This window comes from Chiloscyllium plagiosum, unplaced genomic scaffold (assembly GCF_037043375.1).
Source record: "Chiloscyllium plagiosum isolate Xiang-an unplaced genomic scaffold, Cpla_swu_hap1 HiC_scaffold_14, whole genome shotgun sequence".
NCBI classification, from domain to species: domain Eukaryota; kingdom Metazoa; phylum Chordata; class Chondrichthyes; order Orectolobiformes; family Hemiscylliidae; genus Chiloscyllium; species Chiloscyllium plagiosum.
In genome coordinates, this window is record NW_028270152.1 from 69,475,892 (window position 1) to 69,497,144 (window position 21,253).

The 21,253-nt window shown below is 46.6% G+C and overlaps 1 protein-coding gene across 1 annotated transcript in view; it reads left to right on the top strand.

Annotated features, from left to right (window-relative positions):
- Window positions 1-21,253, top strand: part of grip2b (glutamate receptor interacting protein 2b) — a 186,225-nt gene that overhangs the window by 126,556 nt on the left and 38,416 nt on the right. Inside the window, exons 14-19 of the mRNA XM_087993993.1 lie at window positions 1,553-1,633; window positions 5,255-5,324; window positions 9,028-9,173; window positions 10,346-10,490; window positions 11,573-11,712; window positions 17,047-17,223. Coding sequence (XP_087850119.1) covers window positions 1,553-1,633; window positions 5,255-5,324; window positions 9,028-9,173; window positions 10,346-10,490; window positions 11,573-11,712; window positions 17,047-17,223 — 759 coding nt within the window. The remainder of the gene's footprint in view (window positions 1-1,552; window positions 1,634-5,254; window positions 5,325-9,027; window positions 9,174-10,345; window positions 10,491-11,572; window positions 11,713-17,046; window positions 17,224-21,253) is intronic.

The following is a 21,253-nucleotide window of genomic DNA, read 5'->3' on the forward strand; positions in this document are numbered from 1 at the left end:
TGTCCTCGTCTAGAAAGGCTAAAAGCGAGAATACTTCTGTCAGAGTTGAGATTGGAAGTTTGGCTCTTGTGTATGTAAAGGTGCCAGATGGACTATGTCGACCAATGTCAATGTGCCCACAGATGATGTTGAGAGGTCAAATGAGTGGCACTGTCCATAGAATCCCTATGGTGTGGGGAAGCTGGCGATTTGGCCCATTGAATCCACACTGACCCTCTGAAGAGGATTACCCCCCTCCCATTTGTGTCTTCATCCATTCGCTGCTCTCAGCAGTAGCCAGCTCTGGTTGAACATCTCCATGGAGATTTCCTGACAGGCCTCTTTTCTCCCAATAACTCCATCCCGTCAAACAGCCTTCCTTCTCCGTCTTTGCTACTTCTACATCCAATCGACAAAACCATCCAAAGAGCATGTTAACCAAAAACAACTTCTCGTTTAGTGATGCTGTGTTTTGTTTTAATTTCTGGCCTGGTTTGCTTGCAGCAGTACCTGAAGACATGAGGACAATCCTGGTGGGTTCCCGAAGGCCACTGCCACTTGCTGGATGGGAAGTTGGTAGACTTCTCTGGCACTTTAGGAGAGTAGCTGTCCTTCATGTGTGAGCCTAACTGCAAGTGTTAGATCCCTACAGTAGAGAGTTGATTGTTTCGTCCAGGGGATGTAAGCATCACTGGGTAGGCCAGCGATTCTTTCCCAGCCCTCATTCACGGGAGGGAAGTGAAGAGTTACCTATGTTGCTATGGTTCTGGAGTTGCGTGAAGGATGGACCAGGCAAGGACTGCATTGGAGTTGGAATAAAATTGGCAAATGAACCCAAAGGGGGCGGTGAGGAGATGTTCCCACCGAATACATTGCTGGGCAGGGTGGTGGAAGGAGATTGAAAGGTATCATTCAAAGGGAATCACTTAGAAAGAATAAATTTACAGGCTTTTGGGGAAACCAGGGGATTGGCATGTGGGATGAACCAGGCAACTCTTTTGAGGGGCTGGCACAGGCCAGGTAGGCCGAATTTCCTTCAGCATTCTTGGCTCCATCTGCTGGACACAGTAGAAACCCAGGTAAATGCTGCCTCAGATCCCAGTGTAGGAACATTTCACACATCCTCTGACATCCTCCTGCTGCAGTATCTTAGAGAAGGAGTGTGCCAGGTGATGTAAGGACACTGCATTAAAGAAATGAACTACACGAAAGCGAAACAACTGTGTTAAACATTCACAGAAAATGCCCAACAGGTCAGGCAGCACCAGTGGAGGAAGAAACAAAGTTTCAGGTCAAATGTCTGAAATGTAGACTCTCTTTCTCTCTCCTCAGATGCTGCCACACCTGCTAGAGCATTTCCAGCATTTTTAAATTTTGTTTCCGTTTCCGATTTCCAGCATCCGCAGCTCTTTGATTTTGTGTTCTGTATTCATGGAGCGTTTCCAACCATCAGATGCAGGGCGACTGGAAACTAACTTAGGTCAAGCGCAGCACGCTGCACATTTTCTCGGCCTCATTGTCACGACTCCTGACAACTTACGTGGCCTCTGCCCTCTTTGTTTCTCTTCCTCAGAATCGGTCATTCCAAGCAGTGGGACTTTTCATGTGAAACTCCCCAAGACGAGAGGAGTTGAGCTCGGCATTACCATCAGCTGTGAGTACTCTGCTCCAAAACCACCTCGCTTTTGTCGGACAGGCATGTGTAAGCTGAGAAGACCCGACTCTAGTAAATTTGTTAGTCAATTTGTGTCCTTGACGCTGAGGGGAAAGTGAGCAATGCCGATGCTGGAAGGGTCGTTCAGTTGCCTCTAGGAATGCTGCATGGTGGAGTTGCTGTTTCTTGTTAAGATGTTAAACCCAGGCCCTGACTCCATCATCAGGTGGATTCACGTTCATCCCTCCACCGAAAAACAGATCATCCAGTCATCTGTTTCCGTGGTTGTTTTGTGGAAGCTGTTGTGTAGAAATTGCCTGTTTCATTTCCCCACATTACCACAAAAGGGCTGTGAAGTGCTCTGGAATATCCCATGGATGTGAAACGTATTGTGTAAACCCCAGCCTCTCTCTCTCTCCCTCTGTCTGTCTCTCCCTCTCTCTCTCTCTCTCTTTTTCTCTCTCTCTCCCCCCTGGGTGCATTCCGAATTACAGGCTGCTCGGAATGGAATCCTCAACTGACCCCTGACCCACTGATAAAAAGATAAACATCATGGCAGCCTGGAAATTGTGTTGCTGAATGGCGTACATTTCCAAAGCTGCCTCCAGCACTTTTCGAGCCCAACATCGGTATGACAAAGGGAGCCGCACTTAACCAAGTGCTTCCCTCTTGACCCCCAGTTCTGTTACCTCCCGGCAATGGGCTGGGTGCAGGAGGCTAATGATGAATCTCAACCCTAGATACATTGTGTAGGATGCTAACTAGCCAAAGCTCCAGCTGGACATCAAAATGACTGCAACCGTGATTGTTCTTGCAGACTACGGATATCTTCAACCTGCTTCACTATTGTAACTTCACTGAATATTCACCGAATTGCAAGCAAAAAATGTGGATTTGCTTGCCAACCTACACTGAGGGTAGACAATAGGAGGCTGGAAGACTTACACTGAGGGAGCAGAAATGGTTTCAAAGAAATTCATAGCCTCTGGTTCCATCGCCGTTGCCAAATATCTTATCAGACTGAACCGAGCCATAACAAACTTAAGATATCCTGCTCAGTTTTAGGCTCAGAGCACACACTTTAACCATCGCCAAGTCTGTGTATCTCCACATCCCCAGCGTCCTGAGTCTTCACATCCGCTGCCTAAAACACAGTGTTTCTCACCACTCCGTTTCAACAATGCTGTAGCCACCCCCCCCCCATCTTCCACCATCCCCCCCCCCCCCCTTCCACCATCCCCCCCCCCACCCCCCCCCCCCCCCCCCCCCCACTGCAACCTGTCATAGAATGAGTGCAGCGCTGAATGAGGCAGTTCTGCCCATCATGCATGCGCTGTCTCTCTGAAGGAGAAGTGCACTTAGTGCCAGGCCTCAGTCTTCTCCATTAATAAAGCGAGACATTAAGGAGGTGATTGGGTTAATTGGGTAATTAGTTGAGAGTATGGCGCTAGAAAAGCACAACAGGTCAGGCAGCATCCGAGGAGCAGGAGGATCGATGTTTCGGGCAGAAGCCCTTCTTGATCAAGGGGAGTGTGTGTGTGTGTGTGTGTGTGTGCGTGTGTGTGTATAGTTTGTCACACCGTGATAATGTCTTTACCTCTGAGGCAGGAGGCCAACGTTCAAGTTCTACCTGCTCCAGATAAGTGCCCTAACATACCTGAACAATATATTAAAAAAAATCTATGAAGGAGGATCAGGTGGAATTTATGTTTGGAAGGAGCTGGGAGACTGGGTAGTTAATCAACTCTGTTCACAACGGAAATTGTCATGGTTTCTGTCTCACTGACCAGTTTGGATCTGCATTGACCTTCGCCCCTGAGCCCTGCACATTCTTCCTTTTCAGGTGATAATTTCCATATCGCGTACCTCGATTGAACTTACTTCCTCGGATCTCTGCATTCCAGGTCCTCACCACTTGCTGCTGGAAGGATTTCTCATTCTATCGATATTGCCTGTTCTGCCAGTTACTAAAATCTGCCCCCTCAGATCTTGATCTTTTCACCCTTGCGAACAGTATCTCCCCAAGATCCTTGTGCAGACATCTCACGATATCGTACCTCTCGGTTAAATCTCCTCTCAGCCTGCTTTACTCCAAGGAGACATACTCAGCCCCTCCAATCGATCAAACGTCCAAACTTAGACCCAAGAAAGAAAGTTCCGGTGTGTAGCTTTTCTCTGTATGGAAATAACGTGGGTGGACACAGGGAGTTCTGAGTTTACCCTCACCCTGTAATCAGTCAAAAGTCGTAGATGTTTCTGCTGAGTGTCTCGGTGAACTGGTCGATGCAAGATCCAGGTAATGAGGGCTTTCAGGTGCTCTGCTAAATTATGACAGGGGAATGATTGTGTTTTTGGGGAGAGCTGTGGACAAACAGCCGCTCAGTGTGCCTTGCATAGCGAGGCAGGTTTTGTGAGTTGAATGATAGCAATTTTGAACCAAATGGTAAGGGGGTGGGGGGGTGCACCTCTTGTTCCCATTGTAAAACAATCAGCCAAACTGAACCTCTGCAGGGAGATCCAGCCCCTTAATTGCCTACCTTGCAGCCTTTTGCTCTTTGTCTGTAGAGTCATAGAGCCATAGAGATGTACAGCACAGAAGCAGACCCTTCAATCCAACTCGTCCATGCCGACCAGATATCCCAACCTAATCCAGTTCCATTTGCCAGCACTTGGCCCATAACCCTCTGTCCCCTTCCTATTCAAAACCCCGTCCATATGCCTTTTATAGGCTATAATTGTACCAGTCTCCACCACTTCCTCTGGCAGTTCATTTCATACATGCATGACCCTCTGCATGAAAGAGTTGCCCCCACCCCAGGGAAAAAAACCTTACCAATTCACTCTATCCATGCCCCTCATGATTTTATAAACCTCTATAAGGTCACCCCTCAGCCTCCGACGCTCCAGGGAAAACACCCCCAGCCTGTTCAGCCTCCCCCAATTGCTCGAATCCTCCAACCCCGGCAACATCCTTGTAAATCTTTCCTGAATCCTTTCAAGTTTCCCAACATCCTTCTGACTGTACCTCTAGGTTTCTGCAGCTCTCTCTGAATAAGGTGTTCCCAGCAGGGGCTTTACAGCTGATGGACCACACACCACTGCTTCAGAATCTGCAGCCGCCTTCACTCTTTCCCCCCTTGTTTCCATTTGTTGGTCCCGTCTTCACAAACTGGTTGTCCCTCATGCCCAAGAGGTGTTATATTTCCCTGAAGCATTTTCACACACTGGCCCCTGATCTTTTGGAGCATGCTTCCCCTCTCCAGTGGCTGAATGGTGGGACCTTGCTATGTGGAAGTTGACTGTGTTGGATTTTCACGCCGGTTACTATGCCCTGCTGCCCCACGGTTCCTGAGGGTACCCTGTGCTGTCTGCTGTACCACCTTTTGGGAGATCTTTCCAAAAGGGGCTCCTGTATTCTGGACCGGTGTATGTGAAAGATTCCATGGTGTTTAGTAAAGACATTGGCCGGTAGTCTTCTGTTCCCTAGCATCTCTGGGATTAGCTGGTCGTACTGGCTGTGGTATTTGTCCACAAAGTTAATGTGTTTGCAGAGTGTGCTTATTCAGTGTATATAAGAAGGTCTTTTGGCTTGATTGATTCATGCAATGTTTTTCCATTCAGCAGCTGTCAGCCGGAAGCCTGGGGATCCACTGATTATCTCCGATATTAAAAAGGGTAGTGTAGCACACCGGTAGGTATCTGCTTGGAAACTGCTGCATGTGTTTGGTCCAACAATGTGGGAGAGTAAGCGGTTCTCCTGGCTGGATTGGGCAATATATTAATGTTCCAGTTTCACCAGGCATATTCGGGCATCTTTTTGAAGAGTGTATGACTATTCGGGATAGATGTGGGTGTAACCGGTAAAGGAATTACAGCGTCTGACTCTCCGAAAACTCAGGAGTAGAGGAATGTGCGACTGTCACAGCACTGATAGCCAGTCGTTGGGACCTAATCTGGGCTTACAGGTGACTCTGGTCTCCCAGTTACCTGGTTAACTCTTAACCTGCGGAGCTCCCAGCAAGGCACTCCATTGTGGTTCAACAAGTTGACCCAACTGCGATCCCCTCAAAGCAGAGTAGGCTAGACCTCACATAGTGATCTCAGCACTGACTCCCAAATCCTGAGTGAGCCTGTGTGTGACTCCACACTGAGGTTGAGCTACGGAAGGTGAAGACAGGCTCCAACCTGACAATCCTGTTGCCCTCCTTGCTCCACCCCACCCTCCAGCTTCTCTATCAGGGTGCTGGACCTGAATGATACACACTTCATTCACACGTTCACATCTAGAATGCAGAACAGTACAGCACTGGAGTGGGCCCTTCGGCCCACGATATGGTGCTGAACATGACACCATTGAGCCTTCGCCTTGTGCACCCTTCCTCTCTTTCCAACGATGTTTCCTCGGTAATATTCCCTTCCTCCTGTCCCCCCACCTTGGAATTTCCCTGGTTAACGAAGGGTGCCTCTTAAAGGGTGTTTCTGCCCTCTCCCGAGCACAGATATTTAAGCTGGAGAAGCCAGGGTGAGGAAAGTATTTGAAAGCATCAAAGACTCAGCCCAGTCCTGCAATCAGTCACCATTCATGGGCATGGATTTTCCAGCAGAAGCTGCCAAGGGACGACTTGGAACATGGCTGTGGGCTCACGTTCCCACGCTAGGCCCAGCAGGCACTAGGCTTAGCTATAGCTCTGCCGTTACCTGCATGTCTGGCAGTAGTTAGCTCAGAATCAACTGGCATGGAACAGGAGAGCTTATACCAACTGGGAGGTTCGAGTGAGAGCCTCTTGTAAGTTATCAGTGAACCTCCAGCCAACAAGGAAGCTAGGTGTACTGGACATGGGCAGCAAAGTGGCTCAGGGGTTAGCACTGCTGCCTCACAGCGCCAGGGACCCGGGTTCAATTTCTGTGTGGAGTTTGCACATTCTCCCCGTGTCTGTGTGGGTTTCCTCCGGGTGCTCCGGTTTCTTCCTACAGTCCAAAGATGTGCAAGTTAGGAGAAGTGGCCATGCTAAATTGCCCATGTGTATTAGTTAGGGGTAATTACAGGGTTGGGAAATGGGTGTGGGTGGGTTACTCGATGGAGGGTCGGGGTGGACTTGTTGGGCCAAAGGGCCTGTTTCCACACTGTAGAGAATCTAATCTAATCTAATCACAAAGTGTGTGGGAAGGATAGATTTCTGTGTAATCAGTAAAGTAATTACAGCTTCTGACTCTCAGAAAATAGAAAACTGAGGGTTAGAGGAATGTGCAGGATCAGTAAAGGTCATTGCAAACCATTTGAGTATGTTCAGAATTGCAAGCATCCTGTGCTAAACAAGCCTTATTCCATGGTGTGTTAAATTTACTGAGACTGCTCCCGGTTGTGAGTAGATATGTGGCTCATTTGGCAGCACTCTTGTCTGTCAGGCCCATGTTTGTGGGTTCAGGTCCCAGCCAAGGGCATGAGCATAATAGTCCAGCACAGTACAGAGGGGATGCTGAAATGTTGAAGGTCCTGTATTTCAGGTGAGACATGAAACCAAGCCCTTTCTTATCTGTAGCAGATCCGAGGAAGAAGAGTAGGAAGTTGTTTCGGAGAGAGTTATTTCGAGTGTCCTGGTCGATATATATCCTTCAGTCAACATCACAATAAATCAGATTATCAGTCGTCATGGTCACTTTAATGCTTTTGGGATCTTGCTGTGGACAAGTTGACTGCCACATTTCCTATACTTCAAAAGTAATGAATTGGCTAAAAAGTACTTTGAGAAAGGCATTATATAAATGTGTCTTTCTTTTTCCTTTGGCCAGTCCTTGCCTTAGTTTCACCACTTTCTGTGTGACGGAGCTACGTTTGAATTGGTTTTCCACAATCCCTTCTTTCGCCAGTGTCCCCAGGTTAGAGACATTGTGGAACAGGAACCGAAATCAGTCACCGGACTTGGAAACGCTAACTGTGCTTTCCCTCGACAGATGCAACCAGACCTGCTGAGTTTCTCCAGCGATTTCTGTCTTTGTTTCAGATCTCCAGCTGTTCTTTGTTTTATTTTAGAGATGTTGTGAGTTGTGTCTATTCGGGCACTTTTAAATCTGTGCTCCTTAGAGTTTGAAACAGAATTTTAAACAAATGTTAAGTGAAGCCCCATCAGCCCTCACATCATTTAAAAAATGATCTGGTCGTTAATCACACTGCAGTTTGAGGAAGCTTTTCCTATATTACAACAGGGACTCTTCCAAAAATACTTAATTAGCAGTAACGTTCTTTTTAAACACCCTGAGTTAGTGAAAAGGTCCTTCCTGAACCTTCTAACCTGTGCAAAAATGTCCCCAGTTTTCCATCTGTCTTTCCTGAGTTAAGCTAAGTGAGACACGTCACAAAGGAAAAGACAGCCTCAATCGTTACTTCCTCATTTAGTTAGATTGAATTTATGCTCAGACTGACTCTGCTCGAGGCCAATTCAATTTTTCCCATCCCTTAATGAAGACACTTTGATTTCTCCAGGTTGTTACCGTGGCAATCTGGCACTCCATACAGATAAATGAAGCTGTTCATTGGCAGTTGATTTAACAGTGAAATATTTGTACAGTGTTCAGATGACCATAAACCTTTTGTACGTTGGTGTGTGATAGCGTCTGAGGTGCTATTTTGTTTTCTTTGTTAACGGAGAAACGAAGATGCAGAGTCAAAGGTCAGAACCATTTTGGGATTGAAAGAATGGGCAGAGATAAGATCAAATCATGGGACAACAATGAGAAGACCTGACCTTTGGGTTTTAAATTTCTGTTGTTTGTAAATGTACAGAAAGCCTTGCTTTTTTTTAATTGGACCGCCAGGCCCCTTAATCCACAGCTGATGGAGGACTTTTGGAGATGCTGTTGAACTGCAGCAGTCAGTATGTGCACAAGAATTTCCCATTGTGTCAATGACTGTCTTTGTGATGTTGATTGAGGAGTATTGGGCCAGGGCACTGAGGATAACCCCTCCGCTTATCTTTCAAATAAGGCCATGCAGTCTTTTGTTACCACCCAGGGAGGCAGCTGCGGTCCCGTTGCAAGGCAGCACCATTTATGCTTTCTTCCACGTTGTGTGTAAAGCTGGTTTCTTGGTGCTTCAGTGGGATTCACATGTGGCTCAGAAACAAGAATCCCAGCTGACACTGTACCAGAACACACAGGCAGAATGGGGATTCCCATCATGTTCCAAGAAACCTTGCAAAAGATTGCAATAGTCAGAGATCTGAAGATCAGCTTTAATTTCAACGTACTGAAGACATAAAGAGAAAGAGGAACTCGTAGTGCAATGGACATGCAGTTTAGCAGCAGGATTCCAGCCTCTGGATACTGGAAGCTGTTCTGTCTTTGTGTCACAGCTCTGCAGCCTGGTATTCTCAGCCACTGTATCCCTCTCTCCTTAGAACTGGGACTCTGGAACCTGGGGACAAACTCTTAGCCATTGATAACATCCGACTTGAGAACTGCTCGATGGAGGACGCTGTGCAAATCCTGCAGCAGTGTGACGAACTAGTCAAGCTGAAGATTCGAAAGGATGAGGACAACTCAGGTACTGAGCATGCACAGAGAACACTCTCTTTCAACCGTGACCAGGTTCCACATCTCTGACAGGGTTGTTCTTACAAAAACAGATCCTCAGGAGGGATGAGCTTATCTTTATGAGCTAAAGGTGTACAGCAGCGGTAACAAAATACTTAATTCATTTCCAATCAATTCCTCCACGTAAAGTACGGCATGGTATTAGATACAGAGTCAAGCTCCCACTACACTGTCCACTCCAGGACAGGAAGAATATGGGGTTAGATACAGAGTAGAGCTCCTTCTACACTGTCCACGTCAAGCAGTCCCAGGACAGGGACAGTATGGGGTTACTTACAGAATAAAGCTCGCTCTACCCTGTTAAACTGAATGTGAAGTGCCTTGGTCCTTATCAAACATACCCAGGCCAAGTACAGCACAGGGCTAGATACAGAGTAAAGCTCCCTTTGCACTCTCCCCATCGAATACTCCCAGGACAGGTACAACACAGGGTTAGATACAGAGTAAAGCTCCTGTACTCTTTGAAAGGAAACTAAAGCTTTCTCTACTCTTTTAAATGAAATTAAAGCATCATCGACTCTGTCACCATTGAATACTCTGTTAGAGTTAGATACAGAATAAAGCTTCTTCTGAACTGCTCCATCTAAACTCTCTAAGGGCAGGTACAGCACGGGTTAATTGTTGAGGAAAGCTCTCTCTGGTGACCAGCCGATATGACTCAAAGTGCAGAGACAAACCTCCTGTTCTGACAAAAGGTCACTGAACTCAATGCTGCCAGACCTGCTGAGTTTCTCCGGCTCTACTTTTCCATTTCTTAATAGATTAGTGTTGCGGGCTTTAAATAAGTGCAAGTAGTGAACTAACAGGAACTCCGAACCAAAATTCATATTGGTTCTGTTTAATTAACTTGTATGGCTTGAACTGGTTACCCAGAACACTGTGAGTTCCAGTGAACATAGAGTTTTACAGCACAGTACAGGCCGTTCAGCCCTCGATGTTGCATTGACCACGCCAGAAGCCCATCTAACCTACACTAGTTCATTTTCATCCATATGTCTATCCAAAGACCATTTAAATGCCAGGTACTGCTTCTTGTGTTTGGCTCTCCCATGGTCTTTCCTTTGTCCAATAACCACTCTGCTTTTCTGTCTCGTTACGTTTTAAATCCTCTGCCTGCATCAGATGAACAGGAAAGTACCGGTGCCATAATATACACAGTGGAACTGAAGAGGTACGGTGGACCATTGGGAATCACCATTTCTGGGACTGAGGAACCTTTCGACCCCATCGTGATCAGTGCCCTCACCAAGAAAGGCCTGGCCGAAAGGTAAAAATCCACAGTAAGACTCCGCAAGTGGTAGTGGGTAACGGATGATTGCGATCTGAGTTAGTTACTGCACAGGCTGGAAGCAGAGTACATTTCAGGGTTCACGGCAAAATAGGCTTGTGGATTCCCTGCCAATGGAGCGGCCGTTAAACAGCCCCAACCCGAATAAAGTGGCAAGCTTCGCTTCTGAAGGGCCCAGCTAAAGTTTTCCCGTCAGCGTCCTGCTGGCATTTCATAGAAGTCTGGAACTAGGCCGTTTGGCCCATTGAGCCCACACTGACCATCTAAAGAGCATCCCACCTAGACCCACCCCATCCCTGTAACCCTGCATTTTCCATGGCTAACCCATGTAGCCTGCTCATCTCTGGATACGGTGAGGCAATTTAGCCTGGCCAATCCACTTAACCCCCCTGTGCATCTTTGGACTGTGAGAGGAAACTGGAGCATCAGAGGAAACCCATGTAGACATGGGGAGAATGTGCAAACTCCACACAGACAGTCACCCGAGGCTGGAATCGAACCCAGGTCCCTGGCGCTGTGAGGCAGCAGTGCTAGCCACTGAGCCACCGTGCCCGGGAGCTGCAGGGAGTTGGACTCCTGAGAGAACAATGGGTCGGTGAACGAGGAGTTGAAATCCATACTTTGAGCCTCACTTTTCGCTTGCTGTCTTCACAGTGCAGGTGTCGGACTGAGTGGCGAGACCACACCAATTAGCAGGGATCTCACTGATTCGAGGGACTCAATTTTCAGGGCAATCAGAACAGTGGGCACATGACTGAACTAATTAAAACCTGTCCATGAAGGTTGACTGGGATTTTCCAGTTAGCTTCCCGATTAGAGAGCCTAGTGACCCTCACTACCTGATGGAGCCTTGCAGTATTGCTCATGAGGCCTGATGTTTTATTGAGAAGGAAAGCCCCTCCCCAGATAGTAGTCCACACATGCATCTGAGATTTGTGCATTTGAAAATGGATCATCCGACATTGCACTAAGGAGGCAGTTGTCATTGCAATGATTTATTTGGTTTGCGGGAGTTGGGATTCAGAGACAGACTTTGGCCTAATTTTCCCTTCTGGTTTCAGGACTGGAGCCATTCACATAGGGGACAGGATATTAGCCATCAATACAGTAAGCCTTAAGGGCAAACCACTGAGCGAAGCCATCCACCTGCTCCAAATGGCGGGGGAGACAGTGACCTTGAAAATCAAGAAGCAAGCAGACTGTGAGTATTGACTGCGGGGCGGAGAATTACAGGGTGAAAGGGACGATGGGGCTAACGTTCTAGGGCAGATTGCGTAAACTTGTCTCCACCTCGGTCGACCGTACAATGTCAGTGTCGCAGTTGGCCATTCGGTCCATCAAGTCTGGTCCACTATGCAATGAAATCATGACTGATCTGTTGACCCTTAAATCCATTTTTGCACCTTGTTCCCATAATCTGTACTCATTCCCTTACTGATTAAAAACCTGTCTGCCTTAGCCTTGAATACACAAACACCCAGCTTCAGCAGACTTCTGCAGTGAAGAATTCCATGGATTTGTTACCCGCCGAGAGAAAACAGTTCCCCTTCGTCTCGGTCTTAATTCTCTCTTACTCTGAGATGATACCCTCTGGTCTGAGGTTCTCCCACAAGGGGAAACAGCCACTCAGCATCTAATCTGTCAAGCCCCTCAGAATCTTTGTCTGTTTTAGTCAGGTCGCCTCTCATTCATCTAAATTCTATTGACATAAGACAGGTCTCTGCTCATAAGACAGGGTCTTCCATTCTTTGTGTCATCCAAGTGAACCTTTTCCAGACTGTCTCCAGCATGAGTATATCTTTCCTTTGGGACTGAAACTGTTCCCGACATTCCACCTGTGGTATGACCAGTCCCTTATATAGTTTTAGTTAGATCTCCTTATCCATCCACTCTGAAATAAAGGCTAACATTATACTTGCCTTCCCTACTACCTACTGAGCTTGCACACTAGCTTATTGTTCAGAGAGTGGTCGGATCGAGGTGTCTAAAATATTCAAAGGATGTGATGGGGTGGGTATAGGAAATCAAAACTATGGGGATATGATCTTAAATTTGGAGCCAGGCCATTTAGCAGGGAAGTCAGGAAGCAGTTTTCTACATCAAAGTGTGTAGAAATTTGGAACCCTCTCACTGACGCAGGGCGAGAATTGGATCTCTCAAGACTCCGACCGATAGATCCCTCTTGGATATAGGGATTGAGGGATTTGGAGCTTTGGTATTCCAAAATAGTCAAGAGTGTTATAAAAATGTAAAACCCTGTACGAGAAAACAAATTCACCTCATTGAAATGGGTTACCTATGACATTTAAACAGTAACCCTCATTCTGGATACTCCCACAAGAGGATACATCCTCTGCACACCTATGGGTTACCTATGACATTTAAACAATAACCCTCATTCTGGATACTCCCACAAGAGGATACATCCTCTGCACACCTATGTTGTCAAAACCCCTCAGGATCTTCCATGTTTCAATCAAGTTAATTCTTATTCTTTGAAATTCCAGCAGGTACAGACCTAGCCTGTCCAACACACACAAGACAGTTCCAGCAGGTACAGACCTAGCCTGTCCAACACACACAAGACAGTTCCAGCAGGTACAGACCTAGCCTGTCCAACACACACAAGACAGTTCCAGCAGGTGCAGACCTAGCCTGTCCAACACACACAAGACAGTTCCAGCAGGTGCAGACCTAGCCTGTCCAACACACACAAGACAGTTCCAGCAGGTACAGACCTAGCCTGTCCAACAAACACAAGACAGTTCCAGCAAGTGCAGACCTAGTCTGTCCAACACACACAAGACAGTTCCAGCAGGTGCAGACCTAGCCTGTCCAACACATACAAGACAGTTCCAGCAGGTGCAGATCTAGTCTGTCCAACACACACAAGACAGTTCCAGCAGGTGCAGACCTAGCCTGTCCAACACACACAAGACAGTTCCAGCAGGTGCAGACCTAGCCTGTCCAACACACACAAGACAGTTCCAGCAGGTGCAGACCTAGTCTGTCCAACACACACAAGACAGTTTCAGCAGCTACAGACCTAGCCTGTCCAACACACACAAGACAGTTCCAGCAGGTACAGACCTAGCCTGTCCAACACACACAAGACAGTTCCAGCAGGTACAGACCTAGCCTGTCCAACACACACAAGACAGTTCCAGCAGGGACAGACCTAGCCTGTCCAACACACACAAGACAGTTCCAGCAGGTGCAGACCTAGTCTGTCCAACACACACAAGACAGTTCCAGCAGGTACAGACCTAGCCTGTCCAACACACACAAGACAGTTCCAGCAGGTGCAGACCTAGTCTGTCCAACACACACAAGACAGTTCCAGCAGGTGCAGACCTAGCCTGTCCAACACACACAAGACAGTTCCAGCAGGTACAGACCTAGCCTGTCCAACACACAAGACAGTTCCAGCAGGTACAGACCTAGCCTGTCCAACACACACAAGACAGTTTCAGCAGCTACAGACCTAGCCTGTCCAACACACACAAGACAGTTCCAGCAGGTACAGACCTAGCCTGTCCAACACACACAAGACAGTTCCAGCAGGTGCAGACCTAGCCTGTCCAACACACACAAGACAGTTCCAGCAGGTACAGACCTAGTCTGTCCAACACACACAAGACAGTTCCAGCAGGTGCAGACCTAGTCTGTCCAACACACACAAGACAGTTCCAGCAGGTGCAGACCTAGCCTGTCCAACACACACAAGACAGTTCCAGCAGGTACAGACCTAGCCTGTCCAACACACACAAGACAGTTCCAGCAGGTACAGACCTAGCCTGTCCAACACACACAAGACAGTTTCAGCAGCTACAGACCTAGCCTGTCCAACACACACAAGACAGTTCCAGCAGGTGCAGACCTAGTCTGTCCAACACACACAAGACAGTTCCAGCAGGTACAGACCTAGCCTGTCCAACACACACAAGACAGTTCCAGCAGGTACAGACCTAGCCTGTCCAACACACAAGACAATTCCCGTTATATTATTCAGTGAATCTTCTCTGAACATATTTACATTTTTCCTTAAATCAGGTATCCAAACTGTAGGCAGTACTACAAATGCAATCTCAGCGGTGCTGTTTATATCTTTTCTATTCAATTCTCCTCACAATAAACAATAACATTCTATTAGCTTTCCTAATTACATGTGTGTGATAATACTAACATTTTGTGAGTCATGTATCAGGACACACAGATCTCTCCGCATCTCAGAAGTTTGTAATCTCTCACCATTTAGACAATAGGCTTCTTTTTTACTCTTCATTCCAAAATGAACAATTTCACATTTTTCCCACATTATACTCCATTTGCCATATCTTTGCCAGCTCTCTAAGCCTATCACTATCCCTTTCTAGCGCCTTTGTCTTCTTTAACACATACTTTCCTCACTGTATATTTGTATTGGCAGCCAATTTGGCAACTAATACTGTGTCATTCCTACAAATTGGTGAAAGTTGAGATCCTAGCACTGATCCTGATGGCAAGCCACTTGTCACACTATGCCAACCTGAAAATGACCTATTTATCCCTCCTTTCTGATTCCTGTTAACCAGTCAATTTTCTGTCCCTGCCAATATGCTACCTCCTACATCGTGAGCTTTTATTTTCCATCATAACCTCTGATAAGGCACTTTATCAAATGCCTTCTGGCAATCTAAGTACAGTACATCCACTGTTTCCCCTTTATTGACATGTTACTTCCTTAAATAATTTCAATAGAATGGTCAAACCTACAAATTTCCTTTCCACAGAGCCTTGTTAATTCTGCCTGTTTACCTTGAACTTTTCAAAGTATCCTGCAATGACTAGTAGAGGCTTTTTACATTTTCCCTTTTGCTAACTGGCATATACTTTCTGATTTCAATCTCACTCCGTTTTTGAATAAAGGAGTGATGTTTGCAATCTTACAATTTAATGGCACTGTCCCCAAATCAAGGGGACTCTGGAAAATTAAAACCAGTGCATCAGCTATCTCACTAGCCACTTCCTAGAAGAGCGAGGATACACTCCATCGGGAGCTAGGCACTTGTCTTCCTACAACCCCACCATATTACTCAGGACCACTTCTCTGGTGATTGAGAGTTTGCTGATTTCCTCCCTCCTTCCATTTCCTGACTTACCATTACTTCTGGGATGTTATTTATATTGTCTAGGGAGAAAACTAATGCAAAATATCTGTTCAAAACTCAACTGTTATTTCTTTATTTTCCATTATTAATTCAGCAGTCCCACTTTCTATAAGAGCAATGTTTATTATAAGAGCAAAATTTATTGAAACTCTTACCACCTGTTTTTACGTTTCTGGCTAGCCTTCTCTCATGATCTAATGTTTCCCTCTTTATTAATTTTTGGTCATTCTTTGCATCTTTTGCAAGACAATGGCTCTCGTGGTATTGGACTGTTAAATCAAAGACCCAAGTAATGTTCTGGGGACCTGGATTCGAATTTCATCACAGCAGATGGTGGAATTTGAATTCAACAAAAGATCTGGAACTACAAGTCTAAGGGTGATCATGAATCTATTGTCAATTTGTCAGAAAAACCCATTTGATTCACTAATGTCCTTTAAGGAAGGAATCTGTCACCCTTCCCTGGTCTGATGTACATGTGACTCCACAGCAATGTGGTTGACTCTTAACAATTAGGGATGGACAATGATGCTGTAGCCAGCGATGCCCTTGTCCCATGAATGAATGAATAAAAAATAAAACCATAGAATCCCTACAGTGTGGAAACAGGCCCTTCAACCCAACAAGTCCACACCGACCCTCTGAGGAGTAACCCAACCAGACCCATTCCCCTACCCTATTATCCTACATTTACCCCTGACTAATGCACCTAGTCTACATATCCATGATCACTACGGGCAATTTAGCATGGCCAATCCATTTAACCTGCACATCATTGGACTGTGGAAGGAAACTGGAGCACCCAGAGGGAACCCACACAGACACGGGGACAATGTGCAAACTCCACACAGATAGTCGCCCGAGGCTGGAATCGAACCTTGGTCCTTGGTGCTGTGGGGCAGCAGTGCTAACCACTGAGCCACTGTGCCACCAGTCATATGACCTGCCACCTGTCTTTGCTCGATTATATGCTTTTTCTTTGAATTTGATCTCATCCCTTGACAGTTCTGGTTAACTGCAAATAGGGGGTCTGTTGACTTTAACTCTGTTTCTCTCTGCACAGATCATGCCAAACCTGCTGAGTTTCTCCAGCACTTTCTTTTTATACCTCAATCACCTAGGGTGATTCTATCCCTTTCTAGATCTCTCCATAGTGTACAGCATTCTGACTGGGAAAGATAATGCTGTTCCTTCTGGGGCTACTCTGGATCTCTCCTCCTTACAACACCTTCTTGACACTGAGACAGAAAACTTCAGGAGACAACCCACTGCTGTCTTCTCAAGAGTACCTGGGGATGAATGATAAATGCCAGCAACACTCTTATCCTGAGAATGAACAACACAATAACTTTTTGTCTTGGTTAACATTGGAACCTCTCTTCCAGGTTCTTTTTCGAAGAAGCCCAGTGCTGTATGTGAACTGAGTGACCCTGAAGATGAGCTCCCTGACTCTCAGAAGACCAACAAACTCTCCAAAATCCACTCAAGCACCATTCCAAGTATGGACAGTGCCATGGAATCATGGGATAGCTCAGGGCTGGAAGGGGCCTTTGGAAGCCACGGTGAGCTTATAACGTGACTCAAATATGCCTGTTTTAACATTCGGTTCGTATTCATGAGCTTGATTGTTTTGTTACTTTGGTGCGTAGGAGAGGTGGGGCGTGGATTTAAAACCATTGCTAATGTGAGGTCTCAGTCTCAGCCTCCTTGTAAAGGCAACTTCAGTGTTACCTCGATATCTCCCTGTGGAATTGGAGGAAAGGGATGGAGAGATGCACCATTTTTGTTTCAGTCAGTTTCTACCAGGAGCCATTCAAAGTGGCCTCTTTATTGGTCAGGGAAACCGAGGAATGGGAGAAGATCAATTCTTTTCCAAGCTGGAAAACTTCTCACTACTGGGTAGGGACAGAGTTTGACTTGTGTGATGGTTGGCTGCTGGGTAAAGAATACATTTTGACCTGGGTGACGATTGGCTACTGGTATTGGATGCACAGTTTGACCTTGATGGTGATTGGCTGCGGGTGTTGGGGTAGGGGACGCAGTTTGACGTGGATGGTACAAAATCGGAAATTGTTGGAACACTCCGCAGTTGAAAAATGTGATGCTGGAAAAACACAGCAGGCCAGGCAGCATCCGAGGAGCAGGAGAATTGACATTTCGGGCATAAGCCCTTCTTCAGGAATGAGGCTGGTGTGCCAGGCGGGCTGAGATAAAAGGTAGGGGGGAGGGGCGCTGGGAATAATGATCCTTGTAGAGGGAGGAGGAGAGCTTCTTCAAGGTAGGCATCCTTGCAAGAGGATTCGCAGTCGGTTAAGATCAACTAGGCCAAAGTGAGGACTGAAGATGCTGGAGACGAGAGTTGAAAAATGTGATGCTGGAAAAACACAGCAGGCCAGTGATCCTTGTAGAGGGAGGAGGAGAGCTTCTTCAAGGTAGGCATCCTTGCAAGAGGATTCTGGCAGCGTAGGTCGAGAGACATCAGAGTTAACGTTTTGGGGTCTGGTGACCCTTTATCAGAACATGGTCACTGGACCCAAAACTGATTTCTCTCCACCGATGATGTCAGACCTGCAGAGTGTTTCCAGCAGTTTCTGATTTCCTGCATCTGAAGTTCTTTTGGCTTTTTTTTTAACCTGGATGATGATTGGCTGTTGGTGATAGGGGTCCCAGTTTGACCTGGATAGTGATTGGCTACCAGACGGAGGACACAGTTTGATTTTGATCGTAACAAAAGCAGAGGTTGCTGGAAAAGCTCGGCCAACCTGGCAGCATCTGTGGAGAGAAATCAGACTTAACGTTTTAGGTGGAACGACCCTTCCCCAGAACTGATGGTAGCTTGGAAATTGTTGGTATTTATGCAGGAGATGGGTTGGGGAGAACGTGGTAAAGTGTAAACAATAGGTGGGATTAGAGCCCAAAGAGAGAAAAGGCATGGTGGCTCAGTGGTTAGCACTGCTGTCTCACAGTGCCAGGGTCCCAGGTTTGATTCCAGCCTCGGGCGACTGTCTGTGTGGAGTTTGCACATTCTCCCCCTTCCGCCCCCCCCCCCCCCCCCCCCCCCCCCCCCCGCCCCACCACCGTGTCTGCGTGGGTTTCCTCCGGGTGCTCCAGTTTCCTCCCACAGTCCAAAGATATGCAGGTCAGGTGAATCAGCCATGCTAAAATTGCCCATAGTGTTAGGTGCATTAGTCAGCAGGAAATGGGTCTGGGTGGGTTACTCCTCGGAGGGTCGGTGTGGACTTGTTGGGCCGAAGGGCCTGTTTCCACACTGTAGGGAATCTAATCTAATCTAAGAACAGTTGGATAGACAAACGAGTGGATAATGATTTGGCTAGGAGGGTGAATATCTGTTAATGGAGACTGTTAGTGGCTAACAATGCATTGTGCGTAATAGCAGATTGTGTGATAACAAGGCTTGGTGTGTGGGGTAGGGGGTAAGAACATGGGAGAGCTCAAGCCCCAACTTTATTGAACTCGATATTGAGTAGAAGGCTGCAGACTTCCCAAGCAGAAAGCGAGGTGCTGTTCTTCCAGCTTGCGCTGAGTTTCACTGGAGCACTGCAGCAAGCCTGAGACCAGGGAACATGGTGGGGTGTTAAAGTGGCAGACAACTGGAATCTCAGGGTCTTTTTTTGCAGGCAGAACGTAGACGTTCTGTTGAGTGGTCCACATTGTAGAGGAGTGGATACAGAAGACTGGATTGTGTAGGTAAATCGTTGTTTCAACTGAAAGGTGTGTTTGGGCCCTTGGATATTGACATTGATTTGGACGGTAACTGGTTTCACTTTTCAACTCTCCTTGAAATCGTTGGCCAGTTGAACTGATGCTGTGGCCACCCATGTACATTGTGAGGACCATTGCCAGGGGAGTTTCAGAGCCGTTGCCTGGTCTGAGGCTGCACGAACTGCCTGAACCACACTGCAGGTATTTGCTGCCACCCTGTGGTTGTTCCTCTACCTTTAAGGGAAACCACAAAGAGCTGCTGCCAGTCAGAGGCCAGAGTTTGCATTTTTTGTGTGAATGGGGAAAAATACAATTTAAGAAGACAGGCTTGCATTTTCATAGCATCCTAAATAACTTGTTCATATCCCAAAGAGCTCACAGCCAAGGTTGCACTTTTGAAGTGTAGACCTAGCTGTTCTGTCAGAAACACAGCAGCCAATTTGCAGGCCATTCCCATTAAACAGTATTGTAATAATGTTCAACTAACTAGTTTCGGGTGATATAAATCGAGGGGTAAATACTGCCCGGGATAAATCAAATCAATGCCCTGTGTATTTTTTTCTTCAATTGTTCGGGACATTTCTTGAAGCATGTGGCCCCTGTAATTTTTTTTTTGCATTGGCCGTGTGGTAATTTAAAGGGGGCGACCTGCGTGTGATTTGCAGTACAGTTTAGAGAGAAAATGTCAATAAGGACGTTAGGGAGAACACAGAAATGAAAGCGAAACACTGCAGGATGCTGAAATAAAGACAGCAAGTTCCGGAGAAACCCGACAGGTCTGGCGGCATCAGTGGAGAGAGAGAGAAACACTGTGGGTCTACCTACAGCACATGGACTGCAGCAGTTCATGTATCAGCTGTTCAAGGGACAGACAATACATACTGACTGAGCAACACCCATGTCCCACGAGTGAGTAACTTGAAGAAAAATCATATCTCAGTATTAAACTAAACATTTTTCAAGCTACTGCTCTGCAACTTCCCACAGTTGCCTGTAACTAAGAGACTTTGCAAACTACACTCGAAATGTGAACTCAGCTTCTCTCTCCACAGTTACTATCAGATCGGTTGGGTGTTTCTAACCTTCGCTGTCTTTATAGAACTCATCTGCCATTTCACAGAATCCCTACAGTGTGGGAACAAGCAATTTGGCCCAATGAATCCACACCGACATTCCAAAGAGTAACCCACCCATTCCCCTACGTTTACCCCGGACTAACACACCTGGCCTACACATCCCTGAGCACTATTGGCAATTTGGCATGGCCAATACATCTAACCTGCACATTGTGGGAGGAAACCGGAGCACCCGGGGGAAACCCACACAGACACTGGGAGAGTGTGCCGACTCCACACAGACAGTCGCCCGAGGCGGGAGTTGAACCCAGATTCCTGGTGCTGTGAGGCAGCAGTGCTAACCACTGAGCCACCATGCCACCCTACTTCCTTGAAATCGTGTTATGGGAATCTTTTACAGTGATCTGAGAGACCAGGTCAATTTGTATTGGGGTTCTGGACCTTCTGATTTGGAACTGAGGGTGTTAGCAACTGAGCCACAGCCAACACCAAGGAGTTTGCAAGTGTTACACATCGACTCAGTTCAAGCACGTCGAGGACGTGAGACTTATCCTGGGGGAGAGAGGAATTAGCTGTGACAGAGAGATTGAACCAGGACCAAGCTGAATTGAATTGAATTGGCTTTATTGTCACAAGTACTCAGTGGAAAGTTTACACGTTACCACATTACTGTACCTAGGTACAGATTGTAAAGAAAAATTCTTAAGGGAGGAAGAAATTTAGTAAATTAAAGAAATAAAAAGTCCAGGCTTGCAGATCATAGGAATAAATTAGAAAAAAGAAAGTTCAGAAT